Here is a 14,691-nt window from a genome sequence, read left to right as displayed (position 1 = left end):
GGACAAGTCTCTCCCCTTCCCTGACAGATATATTAAACATAAAGTTGTGTAAATTTCAATCACAAATATCTCAGCAATTTTGCAACAAGTACATGCTTTATTTAGTTAGAATACTGTGAAAATCATCCTTTTGGGTTGACTGTATCCAGTATTTGTCAGAAATTAAGTACAAGATTTAGCAGTCACTATGTATTGCTATCTTTTCCAAAAGTGATACTTTTAAGGAAAAAGGTACAAGAAGTTGGAATGATCATTAAATATTTTGAGAGCATCAAAGGATTTCAAGACTATAAAGGAAACAATGACGAAAGGTATCTCAGAGAAATCTACCCTGTGATTGTTAATAACACATGTAAAATTGTTAACGGATTTTGTTCGTGTTTCTAAAAAGATACAGATTTTCTGCAAGCCATCCAATTCCCCTACTCCCTGTACACCAGCCAGATGTTTAACAACTCAGTTCAGTCCAGACCCCAGAGTTGATCAGACTCCACTATTTTAAGAGCTGGGTCCTACAAGATTACTCTCTCTATTCAGATGTCAATCACATGGATGGATCCAGGCTGCCCACACCAGATGTAACCTGACATGGCTTTGTGGTTTCCATTAACAAACTTCAGCAAGATTATTTGCTCAACAGATCAGGGGGGTCAGGAAGAGAGCTCATTCTCTATTAGATTGTAATTGTAAAGAGCTTGTTCATGAATGGTCAAATGGAAGCCTGGCATACATTAAGGTATGGCAGGGTGTGGGTGAGGATGCAGAGCCCTGGATCCTCTCCTAACCTCTTCTAGTATCTTGATGTAATTAAGATTCTCTTAGCCCCATCATACAGGATTTTCAGGAAAGATACATTGATTGTTAGCTCAAACTCTAGACTACCTTCCCTTCAGCACTGGAAACAGGACTATAAAAGGCTTCTACATGAGGTTTTGTCTTTTGGCAACCTGTCCCCATCCCAAAGCTACTGACTGGCATGAGAGAGCCCCTCAATAGAACAAAAGATTTACTTGTCACCTATAAAGTTACAGTAGTTTAGGAGTTCGGTGTCAGAAACAGAGAACAAAGGAATCTGTGTCTTATCATGCCACAAAAAGTTGGAAGAAAAGATGAAATTTTTTTCCAATACAAAATATTCTATCCTTTAACTGTTAACACAACTAAAATATACCTGGTAGGGCTGTTTGTTTTGATAAAAATGTTTCTTGGAACAAACAAGATGTTCATTTATTAATAGGATTAGCATTTCCCCCTGATAATTTTTTATTTCACCACTAGAGCAACCTTGATTCTGATCTTTTGTCAAAAATTTCCCTAAAGCACATTCATCTACATGAAAGAACACAATGTAGCTCTATTGTAATTTATTAAAGCTGGACATTGGTAGAAGAGATTGTTTTTAATCATAAACCTGATGTTTACATACCACAGGGCAATTGTTGTGGACAGGAAGAAAGACATCATTCAATTGTTTTCAGAGCATAAGAAATCTAAATTCTGCTGACATGTAGGCTGATGATTTCAGTTCAGTCTGGGCAAGATTCAAGATGTAGACAGAGTCAGTAACCTAATGTGTACCTAATCTTTCTCTTTCCCACCAGCCAGCTCCCAAATAATGACATGGAGACTTACTAACTATGAAAGCTTGGCCATTAGCTTAGGCTTATCCCACCAGCTCTTATAACTTAAATTAACCCACATTTTTATTAATCTACATTCTACCACCTCTCCTCCTGTATGCCCTGCTTATTCTGCACCTCCTAGTGTCTCTCTGGCACACAATTAGATTCATCTTCCTCTCTCCCTGGAAATCTTATCTGTATCTTCTGCCTAGCTATTGGCTATTCGGCTCATTCTTAAACCAATCAGAAGGCACTTTGGCAAAGACACATCTTTACAGTATAACAAATATTCTTCAATATGAATGAGGCAGCTTCATTTCTCTAAACAGAAGTCAAAATGTATTTGCTCTCATTTAATGAGGACTTAAAGCAAACTTCAATAAACAGAGAAAAGCAAACATGAGGCTAAAACAATCAGACAAATAGTAACGGATAAATGATGGTGCCATTACTTAAAATGCTGCTTAAGATTTTGTATATCTGCCAAGAGGGATATTGCCACAAGAGTATTAAAGGGCTCACTCCTTGTCTCTGCCATTGCACACTCACACAATCATCTCAATCAAGTGAAATTTATAAGTGACATATTTTCTCAATTCAAAGATAATGATCAACTAAAAAGACCCAAATAAACAAAGAGGGAAAGAGAAAGAGGAACAAAGGAAGGAAGGAAGGAAGGAAGGAAGGAAGGAAGGAAGGAAGGAAGGAAGAAAGAAAGAAAGAAAGAAAGAAAGAAATGCTGACCATGAGTGAGATATAGGATGTTCTCACTGTGTGTAAATAATGACTGATATGATCAGGAAAGTTCTGAACTGCCTGCTTTATTCAGGGTTTCTTGTGTATAACATCTAAAAGAGAAATAATCTCTCATTCAACTATTAAATAGGAATCCTAGATTTATCCAGACCAACTCATATCACATGCTCATTTCTAGTTAATCTGGCCCAAGTCATAACAATGGAATTATTTATTTTAGACCTATGCTTGTTTTGTGCTTCTATCACAAATATGGTAGAGTAAATGTTTTTCTTTTTTAAACAACAAAAATTTTACTGGCTCACAGACACGTAAATTGATAAGTCTAAAATCAGAAGACCAGCAATTGATAAGGGTCCTCTTGCTGTATCACCCCCTATTGGAAGGGAGAAGACAAATAACCACAGGATGAAACACAAGGATGAAAGGACCAAACTAGATCCAAATACATGCTTCACCCCTTCATTCTCAGTAGTCAGGAAGCAGAAAAAGAAGATGGACTCTGAGTTTAAGGCCAGCCTGGTTTACATACCAAGTTCTAGGTCAGCCAGGGCTCCACAATGAATACATATCTTTTATTTGCAGAGTAGAAAATTCATCCAAAATAAAGCTTTTCAAATAAAAAGAATACTAATATCCAGACACTTCTATGCTGTACTAGCTCTGTGAATCTTCATCTGTTGACATCAACTTAATTTTATCTGTACTTTCTGCATCACTAAGAAGTCCCCGGGGGCTGGAAGGAAATTCTGAGTGCTTCTCTGTGGTTGTTGCTAGGAAACAACATCCTCAGGATCAGAGTACTCAGACAGAAACACTGTGTGAAGTCCCTGGTTCATAAAGGAAAAGCTTTGGTAAATAGATTGTTTAGGTGTGAGTAAATTGATGTTCTCTCTCTGTGGCAAAATGTTCTTGTGTAACCTTTGAATAATAGTGTGCTTTTAGGCCTCTATGCTTGGCTCCAGCTGCCATTATTGCTCCCATGAGAACTTCGGTATCTATATAAATGGGAGTGAACATTCTCTTTTTTCTCTCAAATCATCTGTAATTATCTCGGTGCCTAGAGCACTATGAGTAATGAGTTTTAGTTAAACAAAGTGAAATGAGCTTGGAAATTAAGACCCGGACCACTGACTGCCTGCATAAGTTCTTGAATACTATAGTCCCTCCTCATCCCCAGGAAGATATGTTTCTAGATGTCCAGCATATAGATACCCAAAACACCACATAAGCCAAACCCATATACACTATGCTTTTACTTTACATACATATCTAGGACATAAATTAGGCAAAAGAAAAAATAAATAATAACCACAATAAAACAGAAATAATAATAAATGGAACATACATAATGACAACTATTACAAACTTTAGTCAGGCTTATGTGGATAGTTTTGCTAACAAGAAGGGTTACTGTACTCTGCAGTACTGAGACAGTTGGTTGGATAGCTGATGTGAGTGGGAAATGAATGGGAAGATTAATCTGCTCAGTGAGGATGTGTTAGACAAAGAGGCCTCTTATATCTTGGATGGGATAGAGCAGGGGAGCATGGCATTATATAGAACAACTAGGAATGATGGATGCATGGTTCAAGCTCATGATATGTTTATGTTTAGAATTTTCCATTTAATATAACTGGGCCACCTAGACTGTGGGAGGGGAAATTTTATATAAGAGAGAACTATCGTGAATATTAAAATCTGCTTTGGCTGGTTGTCACATTCCAGTTTTATTTAGACTTATGCTGTTTCCCAGAAGTAGGAGCTAATAGGGCTGCCAGTTTGGCTCACCCACTCCCTTCTCTCTTAGCTCAAACTACAAACTGTGTCTGTGACTCTCCCAATGTGAACTTCTTTCTGCTTACATTTCCTCCCCTACCCCAGATTCTGAAAACTGAAATAGCAGCTGGAGGTTGAAACCTATCACCTTGTTAATGTAGCAAGCCAGAAGCTTTTCATTCCTGGATATGGAGAATATATATCTATGTGTTTATCTATCCATCTTTGTTTCTATATGACCATCTCTATGTCTGTCTATTTATCACCTATATATCTATTCATCTATCCATTACCTATCATCCATCACCCATCAATCTACTTATCAATCATCCATCACACATCTATCTGTGTCCTCATCCACAATCCATCACCAAACTATCTATCTACTTCTGTGTCATGAATTCTCATCATATACTCAAGACAATGTTAAGCATCAGTGTTACACATTCATACCCAAGTTTGCCATAAATCTCCAATGCATCAATTAGTCCAAGGCAGATTATGTTAAGTCTAATAGGTCAAGAGGATCATGCAGCCTCTCAAAAACAGTTTATATATAATAGTAAATACATTTTATTTTCATGTCTATATTTGGGTCATTGTAGATGGATTATTTCATATCGATATTACTTTTTTGAGAGAGGACAAGTTCTTTAATATAATAGGTGATGGTTTAATGAGAAATTAAATGTACAATAATAAGTTCTATAAATAGTAATTTATTAGGGCATCAAGTATAATCAAGTATAAAACAGCTATTGTTAATTTAGGGACAAGAATTTAAAAAATTTTTTGAAGAGGAATTTTAATTATTTTAATAAGTAAAATTGAGACTATTTTTTAGATACACATATCCAAAAGGGGGGATGAGAAGAATGACTAAAATTTATTTCACTCTTGAAGTGGTAAATTGGTGCAATTCTTTTGACACTGTCATTCAGCTTCCAAATTTTAAACTTAAAAAAAAATAATCTTAGAAAGATGTTGCTGCTTTAGTAGGACAACATAATGCATACTACAAAGAGCTCATAGAGTTATCCTTCAAACACATCAGTAACTTTAATAAAAAAAATGAGGTGTCGTTATTTGAGGTGAATATAAAAAGAAATGGAAAAATCAACTGTGTGTTTAACTGGTTAAAATGGATTTTAAATGAGCTGAATTATTTTCAGGCTTTTAAAAACATATCAATGCATTGTTTGTATTATACAATTTACTCTTATACACCACCATGACTTAGCCAGGGCACTGGCAAATGTAGACAGACCATAGGGAGAAAACAGGTCATGAACATAGGACCTTCCGTGCCTAAGCCAGGAACACACTTTCAACTGTCTTTAATCTTCTCTAGGTTCCTTGACATTAAAGCCCACCCTCAGAGATCCAAAGGGATCAATAATTCATAAATGCCTAGTATAATCAAGAACGTATATCATTCCTAAGATTTTACCTGTCTGTTACCTGTAATAGTACTAGCTATAATGGAAGGATATAAGCCTGGTTACTCTTTTAAATGAAATATGTATTTATTTTTAAATGCCTTGATCATTTATTCAAGATTTGATCATTCACTATATTCCCATTATCCCTTAGGCTCCCCTTTTAGTAACTGTGTTTATCATTTAATTCCATTTTTGTTCTTAGATAATGCATAATCCAAATCCATTTTCAGAGCCCTGGAATGCAGCCACCCCTTGCTTTAATAAAAGAGCACTCATCCATAGATACAATAAAAACAAATTCGTAGCAGTGATACAAGGTAATAAAAGTTCAGGAAGCTTATGCTCACTAAAGCCAGATGCATCTCTTTCCTCAACATAGTCACCCCCAACCCATCAGAAATAGCACTCAATGTAGAAGCTATCTGCTATTCAAATTCAAAATGATACAATTTGCCCAAGTGTATTATGAATCTTCCCTCTGGCTGGAAGATTGTCTTCAGAAAGCATCTCTAGACCAATTGTGCTCTGTGTGACTAGTCTGTGTTTCTTCACTTCAGATGGCTATACCACTGATGACATTGAGTTTTACTGGAATGGAGGAGAGGGAGCAGTAACCGGGGTCAATAAAATCGAGCTTCCTCAGTTTTCAATTGTTGACTACAAGATGGTGTCCAAGAAGGTGGAGTTCACAACAGGTGAAGATGTTTCTTCCCTAATAATCCATGCATGTAGGAAAGGGAGGTGTGGCTCTAATCAAATAATAATCTTTCTTTCTTCCCTCCCACACATCCTCATTTTCTTCTTCACTCCTTCCCTCCCCTACCTCCTTCCTTCCTTCTTTTCTTTTTTTAAACACAGGGGCATATCCACGACTATCACTAAGTTTTCGTCTAAAGAGAAACATCGGCTACTTCATTTTGCAAACCTACATGCCTTCCACACTGATAACAATTCTGTCCTGGGTGTCTTTTTGGATCAACTATGATGCATCTGCAGCCAGAGTCGCACTAGGTAATGCATTCCCACCTTTTTATAGTTAGTAGATCAGACCTTCAAACAAAGAGGCAATACTAGGAATCAAATGGAAAACCTTCATGAAACAAGTAAAAGAACTAGACTGCAATAGGATGCTTTAAAATAAAAATATCCATGATGAATTAGAAGAGTGTTTATAGTGAGTGCAATATCCTTTAGGATCTTTTCCCCATTGAATGAGTGTTTGTGGATTACATGTTAGAATCTCATTACACTGTATTTTTTTTTTTTACCAAATGTGTGATAACCTCCTCTTTGTTTCCTGCTTTTGACTGTTAAAACACTGGTAACTCATTGTTTTAAAATAAACATGAGAAAGATAAACCTTTTTGAGTGTTAGCAAGCTGTATCAATCGTTGGGAAATAGTATCCTTTGATCAACTAAAGTAAAACATATGAAACCAAGTCTTTCCCTTAAATATAGCTCATTACATTCAATATTCAACAATTCATCAGCTATATTAATGATCCATGACTGAGTCAGAATAAAACACGGTTTCTCGATTTACATATTGATCCCAGCTTTTCTCTCTCTTCCTCCCTGCTTCCCTCCCTCCTATGCCCCCGACCCCCTTCTATTCCACCCACCCCCACTCCACAGGGAGGGTGATGCCTTCCAAGAGGGATCATCAAAATCTGTCAAGTCATTTGGAGTAGGGACTAGGCCCTCCCTCCTGCCTCTAGGCTAAGGGAGTATCCCTCCATGGGGAATGTGCTCCCAAAGCCCTTTCATGCACCTGGTTCCACTGTCAGAAGTTACTTAGACTGCCCAGGCCTTCTAACTGAGACCCACATTCAGGGGGTCTGAGACTGTACAATGCTGGAAAGGCTATCAGTCTGGGGGTCCATTATCTCCCCCTTGTTCAGGGCAGCTGTCTTTGTAGGTTTCTGTAGCCTGGTCTTGTCACCTTTTATCACTCCCCCCTCTCTTCATCTGGATTCCAGGAGTTCGGGTCAGTGTTTAGCGGTAGGTGTCTGCTTCTATTTCCATCAGCTACTAGATGAGGGCTCTATGATGGCATATAAGTTAGTTATCAATCTCATTATCAAGACTGAGTTGGGGGATGAATAGATGAGAGCAGAGAGAGAGAGAGAGATACCATAATAGAGGGAGCCATTATAGGTTTGAAAAGAAAATTGACTCTAGAGAAATATCCAGAGACCTACAAGGATGACCCTAACTAACAATCTGAACAACAGTGGAAAGGCTACCTTAAAAAACGGTTTCTTGTTTGGTGAAACAAAATTCAGAATTAATTCTACCATTATTGAGTAATAGTTGAAAACCGGAAAGCTATATTGAGATTGTAAATTTTTTTTGGAAAGTTAGGATATGTAAAATATGTCTGATGAGATCATGAGATCTCATCACCTCAAGTGGCCATGTACAGGTCTACTTTATTATTTAATATTCAGACACATTTTAGATATCACTCCAGTTTCGGAGAGATGAACAGGGAAAATGAAGAAACATCACTTCTGGCTAAGGTAATACATTATACCTCTTCTCTCAGTTACTGGTTACTAAGTTGGATTAATTGACCAATATATCCCTTCTCACAAAGACTAATTGGCATAACTTCACCCCCGTTCTATTGGCTGAGTACATAGACTTTCATAGCCAAGTGCTTGCAGCCTCATATCAACCTTAAGATGTACTATGTATAAAGAATATGAACAAATAGTTTTTCATATTATATATGCATCCTTAACACCCTGGTTTAGTAGAAATGTAGCCATGAGCATATGCTAGTGTTAAAGAAAACCCTGGGAGATATCCAATCTACATGAGGGAAAAAAAACTCAAAAGTTCATGCACTCTGGTCATCTATACATGCTTATTCTCAAAGCAGATGACATTTTCATTAAAGATATTAGAGGAGCTGGAGAGATAGCTCAGTAGTTAAGAGCTTATACTGCTCTTGTAGAAGACATGAGCCCAGAACCCATTTTGGGTGGCTCACAAATACCTGTTGCTCCAGTTCTAGGGGTTCTGATGCCCTCTTCTGACATTCTTGGGTACTTGCACTCACAGGTACATATTCTCACAAAAGCACATAATTTTATAAAGCCAAATATATATGAAAGATGGTAATATAAATGATGCTTTGATCTTTAAAATGTTACACTAATATTTTAACATACATAATTTTTCAAACATTTATTTTCTATTTTCTAATTTAAAACAAAGACAAAAACATGATTTAGTGACTATATAAATATCTCTATAGTCTATGAAATTTTAAGTTTTATTCAAAGAAACAAGTAAGATCACTTACAATGGAGCTCTTATCAATCCAACATATTTGAATTAATCACTGATCTGAACTCATTCTACTTTTTTAGATAATATTTTTATTCTTTGAAAAATCATACATGTGTACAATGTATTTTTATCACATCACACCACTATTTTCCTCTAACTCTCCCCAGGAGCCTCCAACCCACCTCCCTTCTGACTTTATATTTATTTTTGCTGTTTATTATTGATAAGAAAATATTATTATATGCACAATGAAATGTAATTCAACTATAAAGAAGAATTAAGTCATTAAAATTGCAGGTAAATAGATAGAAATGGGAAAAATGTAGCTTACCTTTCAATGGTACTCCTGAGGAGTCATGTCAGGATGTCTGCAGTCTAGAGTTATCCCTTGCCCCTTTTCACAAAGCCTGTCTTTAATAACTCTCATCTTATTTCAGATATTACCATCAAATCCCTTCCTTTATTTTAAATGTTGCTGTGAGAACCTTGCTTTTTTTTTTCCTCTATAGCTGGGTGAACCACATGAAGAGAATTCATCTGAAGTTTGGTTGGTTGGTTTTGGATTTTTGAGACAAAGTCTCATGTTGCACAGACTATCCACCACCATTCTAAAAAATATAGCTAGTTTCCTCCATTATATTCAGTGAGCTGTTGTGATACACTGTACAAATGTAAAGCCCTGGAATTGTAGTACTGTCTACACAAAATCTAGCTTCTTTTGTATTTCTTATTTTTCCCAATCATTATTCCATCATTACCATTATCAACACAATATACTCAGTATGCTATCAAACAAGATGTATACTATTAACACTTTTGAGAATTAACAAAGCATATAAAACATAACCTGTGCTGTGTTTGTAGGCAGCAGCTTTTTTTTTAATCAAATCTAAAAGTTGACTTTTAATAAACCCCTTTCTGGCATTAGGAGATGATTTTTTTATAGGCTCTGAAACCAATGAAACAGAGGTAATGTTTCAAAAACCAAAACAACAAGATCATATTATATATAGAGAATACTTGTTGTGAAACATAAAATTCCTTAAATGTCTCTTCTCTTGACAATCACACATGAGTGACCAGTGACTAGAAAATGTAAACTAAAATTGTGAGTGAGGTGTGTTATAGACTCATGAGATTAATTAAGTCAGTCACCCCAAACTGGTCACTGACCAGTAGCAGTGGCTACAGTGGGAACAGAATCCAGAGGGAAATGACTGAGACATGGAGAAAAAGGAAAGGAAGGATGTAGCTAAGGATGACTGTAGCTACATAACATAGTAAGAGACAATTGACAATGAGATTCCAGGGAAACTATTTAAAATATCAGGTGTGTATGTGTTAACATCCTAATGTGTGAGCATGTATGTTTTAAATTCCATGTATGTGTGTGTGCTATGCATGCATAACTCAATGCATACATGAATGTCATTCAATAACTTCCAAAATTGGTTGTCACCTTCCACCTTATTTTTGACAGTGAAATTCGTTCTGCTTTTTCACAGCTTCTTTTCTTATATGTGTGTGCTTAGTTTTAAAATGTCACTAGCCCTCCATTATCTGTGTGCTCTATGTCATGTCTTAGTAACAGAATCTAGAGAAATCCTGCCATTTTTGTCTTGAGACACAGGTGTACTTTAGTCCACTGGCATAGCATGATATTGCCGTTGTGTAGCACATTAAGGGAAGGCATTCGTCTTCTCGGCCTTGGAAAACATAACATCACAGAGGTGCCTTCAGCTAAGCTTCGGTTTTCTGTTCACAGGAATTACCACGGTGCTGACCATGACAACCATTAGCACTCATCTCAGGGAGACTCTGCCAAAGATTCCTTACGTCAAAGCGATTGACATCTATCTGATGGGCTGCTTTGTGTTTGTGTTCCTGGCTCTGCTGGAATACGCTTTCGTAAATTACATTTTCTTTGGAAAAGGCCCTCAGAAGAAAGGAGCAAGCAAACAAGACCAGAGTGCCAGTGAAAAGAATAAACTGGAAATGAACAAAGTCCAGGTAATGCATTATATATTACTAATATTATCTCTGTAATTTTTATTAATGATGGGGTGCCCAGGAATAGTTTTAACAGAAAAAAATACGTATTTAAAGTGTTTTTTGTTGTTATTAAGGCCAAACCATCATCTCAACTTACAGATTTGAGAACTGGTTTAAAGAAATTATACTGAGAACTACATAAAATTTCAAAAGCCTATGTATTGGTTGTGAATGATTGTAATAAAATAGCTGAAGCATACTGATCTTATTTTTAAAAAAATAAAATAAAAATCAGTTTGTTTAGCACACAGTTTTGGAGACTAGAAGTTTAGAGAGTATAATACAACCTCTACCAGTATGGTTGGTGATAAGTTACATGTAGGACAAATTGATTATGTCACAAAACAGAAAGCTAGACAGAAATTTGGGGCTCTCAAAACCCCTTCCAAGGACAGCACCTTCAATCAACTAGCCACCTCTCACTAGGCTGTAACTCTTAAAGATCTACCTCCCAACATTGTCACACTGAGAATCGAGTTTCCAACACACAAAAAAAATTGGGGGATACACTTAACCTATACCACAACTGTAATGTAAACCTGTGACTAAGATCAGCCTCAAGTCCATTATGACTTATTCTAAGCTGTTTGTAAAATTACACATGAAAGACTAATGTGAGCTTTGCTTGATAAACAAATAGAGAACTACAGTGAATAGACTTAGACTCTGACCTGCAGTGGAACTAAAGTCATCCATGAAAGCTACTGGATGCTTTCTGTGAGAAAGCACTTCTCACAGAAAAACCAACAAATGCAATGCCAAAATTCAAAACCAAAGTGCTTTAAGTGAAGGCAGAGTCATTTGTATCAAGTTCTCTGATAGGCAGAAGTTATGAAAATGAAAAATTTTTAATTCTGCTTAAAGACGTGAGTGGCTGAAAACAAGCAAATGATAGAACAGAACCATCCCTCAAAAAGAAGAGTGAGTTATACTAGACCATGGGGCATACAGTTTTCTCCAGTAGAAACTGCAGTTCTGTTGGCTGAGTGAGTCAAAGTATGGATGGTGGTACTTCAAAGTACCTGAAATTTCAGAAAGAAGTAAACAACAGCAGATGCTGAGTATCAGCTTCATTTCAATGTGTAGGTAAGATCCCAAAGAGCCAAGATGGTCCATCCTTGGTCAGTCCCGAGTGTCTGCTAGACAGAATGTGAACTCATCTACGAGACAAGCCTCCAGGTACCTTGAGAGGGATTATTTAGTTTGGGTTGTCTGGGTGAACCTGTGAGGGATTATCTCAGATAGCTTAATTAAGATTAGGTTAGAGGAAGACCTATCCTAAAGAGTTCAGCACCACTCTCTGGTTTTATGTCCTAGATCACATAAAAAGCAGCTAGCTGAAGAGAGAGCATCCATTGCTCTCTGGTTCCTGACTGTGGATAAAATGTGGCCAGGTACCTCAAGCATCAATCTCAGAGATTTATTGACCACAATGGACAATACTCTTAAATTGTAAGACAAAGTTAACCCTTTCTCCTGTAAGTTGCTTTTGTGGGGTATTTCTTCACAGCAACAGGGAAGGTGGCTAAGGCAAACTCAAAGGAAAATAGAGCTACAGACTACAAATTAAATGCCAATAAAATAAAAACAAACTTAAAATAAAAATAGATTTTTAACTGCTGTCCACATGTCAAGTTTTTAGCATTTGTTTTTAGCCCATTAATGTAATTTCATTAAATACCTAAAATAATTATAATTTATGAATTAAGTTTAAGTCATAAGAATAAGGAAAAAACCTTAGTTATGATTTCTATTGCTATGATGAGACACCATGACCACTGCAAGTCTTATAAAGGAAACATGTAGTGGGGTGCTCACTTGCAGCACAGATGTTTATCCCATTATTATCATGGTTGGAAGCAAGGTATCATGCAGGTAGGTATGGTGCTGGAGCTAAGAGTACTTACATCTTGATCTAAAGGCAACAGGAAGTGGTCTATCTCATAGAGTATGGCTAGAGCACATATGAGACCTCAAAGCCCACCTCCACAGTGACACACTTCCTCCAATAAGACCACACCTACTCCAACAAGGCCGCAGCTTTGGGGGCCATTTTCTTTCAAACCATTACCTAGACCCATTCTAACAATACATAAAACCAAGTTTCCACAAATTCTAGGCAATATGATTAAAGTGCCTAAGAAAACAAACCCAAAATTCAATCCAGAGTTTCTGTAATACAATTCAGAGTTTCTATAATCCATCATTCCAAATATCCAGTACACAGTAAAACATTAACATGACTGAACAGAAACAGGAAAATATCATGACCAAAAGCAATATGATTTTAAGAATTTCAAGTGTTGACCTGGTAAACAAGCACTATAGCATAACTGCAACTAATATATTTTAAAGTCTGTACGAAATGAAAGTACCAGTCTAGAACTGAAAGCAACCAATATAATCTGAAATAGATGATTAGACAAGCTGTAGTACATTAATACCATAGAATACTGTTTTCATTGGTGTCTCTATTGCTGTGATAAAACACCATGACAAAAAGCAACTTGAGGAGAGAAGGGCTCATTTCAGCTTACATGCCCCAATTGAAACCATGAAATAGATGGATGTAAGTCACAGGCTTGAACATGCCCTTCAATGGACTAATATTACATTCTGTGGAGCAGAAGGGATTAGTTCCAGCTCCGTTACTCATGTTCTTACTGTGGACACTGCCCTTTGGAGATACCTGAACAGAAACTATGACTCTGTGCTTATATTTACTTCCTCCTCACTGTTCTCATGCACTCCTATACCTCTACTGTGGAACAGCTATAATAACATGTGTTCCTATAGTTATTCTTTAGCATTTTTCTCTCATTACACTGTAGTTTACAATGACAGGTAACAGAGCCTTTGTCTACTGTGCTGTTATTCTTTCTTCAATAGCTATAATGGGGTAGAAACCAAGTATGAATGAATATCAGAGAGACGTTCTCCATTAACAGTTTTCAGAGCTCACTCAAATTATTGAGTAACATGCCATAATACGTTCTAAATTCTTGAATCTTCATATGAAATGAGAAAAGGACACAATAGCCCACTTATTTAGGCTTCTGCCCAAGGCTGCTTTATTGTTTCTATTTTTCGTGTGTGTGTGTGTGTGTGTGTGTGTGTGTGTGTGTGTGTGTGTGTGTGCGTGTACATATGTATTGTTTTGCTGGGGGATTGAACTCAGGGACTCTTGCATACTAGGCAATGAACTCTCTGAATAATAATGTTTTTATCCTGCATGCTTACGTGAACCTCTGGTATTCTTTCTAAATCATCATGCAATATACTGGTAGAAATAACTTTCAAAGGTGATTAGACTAAGACTTTACTTACTTTCCATATGTAGATGGAATAATAATTGCACAGTGTCCTAGTTAGGATTACTCTTGCCGTAATGAAATATCATGACCTAAAGCTACTTGGGGAGGAGAGGATTTATTCAACTTGAACAGCACTGTTCATCATCAAAGGAAGTCAGGACAGGAACCTGAAGGCAGGAGCTGATCCAGAGGTCATGGATGGGTGCTTCTTATTGGCTTGCTCTCCCTAGCTTTCTCAGACTGCTTTCTTATAGAACTCAGGGATGCCTGCCCAGAAATGTCCCCACCCACAGTGGGCTGTCCCTGTGCCATCAATCACTAATTAAGAAAAATGCACTACAGATTTTCTCACAGCCTGATTTTTATGGAGGCATTTTCTTTATTGAAGTTTCCTCCTCTCATATTGTGTCAGGTTGACATAAAAC

The 14,691-nt window shown here is 36.8% G+C and overlaps 1 protein-coding gene across 3 annotated transcripts in view; it reads left to right on the top strand.

Annotated features, from left to right (window-relative positions):
- Gabrb1 (gamma-aminobutyric acid type A receptor subunit beta1) overlaps positions 1–14,691 on the top strand; it is a 455,282-nt gene that overhangs the window by 429,914 nt on the left and 10,677 nt on the right. For all 3 annotated transcript variants that reach the window (XM_051198076.1, XM_051198075.1, XM_051198077.1), the window contains 3 exons: positions 6,157–6,294; positions 6,458–6,610; positions 10,666–10,910. In XM_051198076.1, coding sequence (XP_051054033.1) covers positions 6,157–6,294; positions 6,458–6,610; positions 10,666–10,910 — 536 coding nt within the window. The remainder of the gene's footprint in view (positions 1–6,156; positions 6,295–6,457; positions 6,611–10,665; positions 10,911–14,691) is intronic.

The sequence above is a fragment of the Phodopus roborovskii genome, unplaced genomic scaffold (assembly GCF_943737965.1).
Source record: "Phodopus roborovskii unplaced genomic scaffold, PHOROB, whole genome shotgun sequence".
NCBI lineage: Eukaryota > Metazoa > Chordata > Mammalia > Rodentia > Cricetidae > Phodopus > Phodopus roborovskii.
This window is presented reverse-complemented; position numbering and strand designations above follow the sequence as displayed.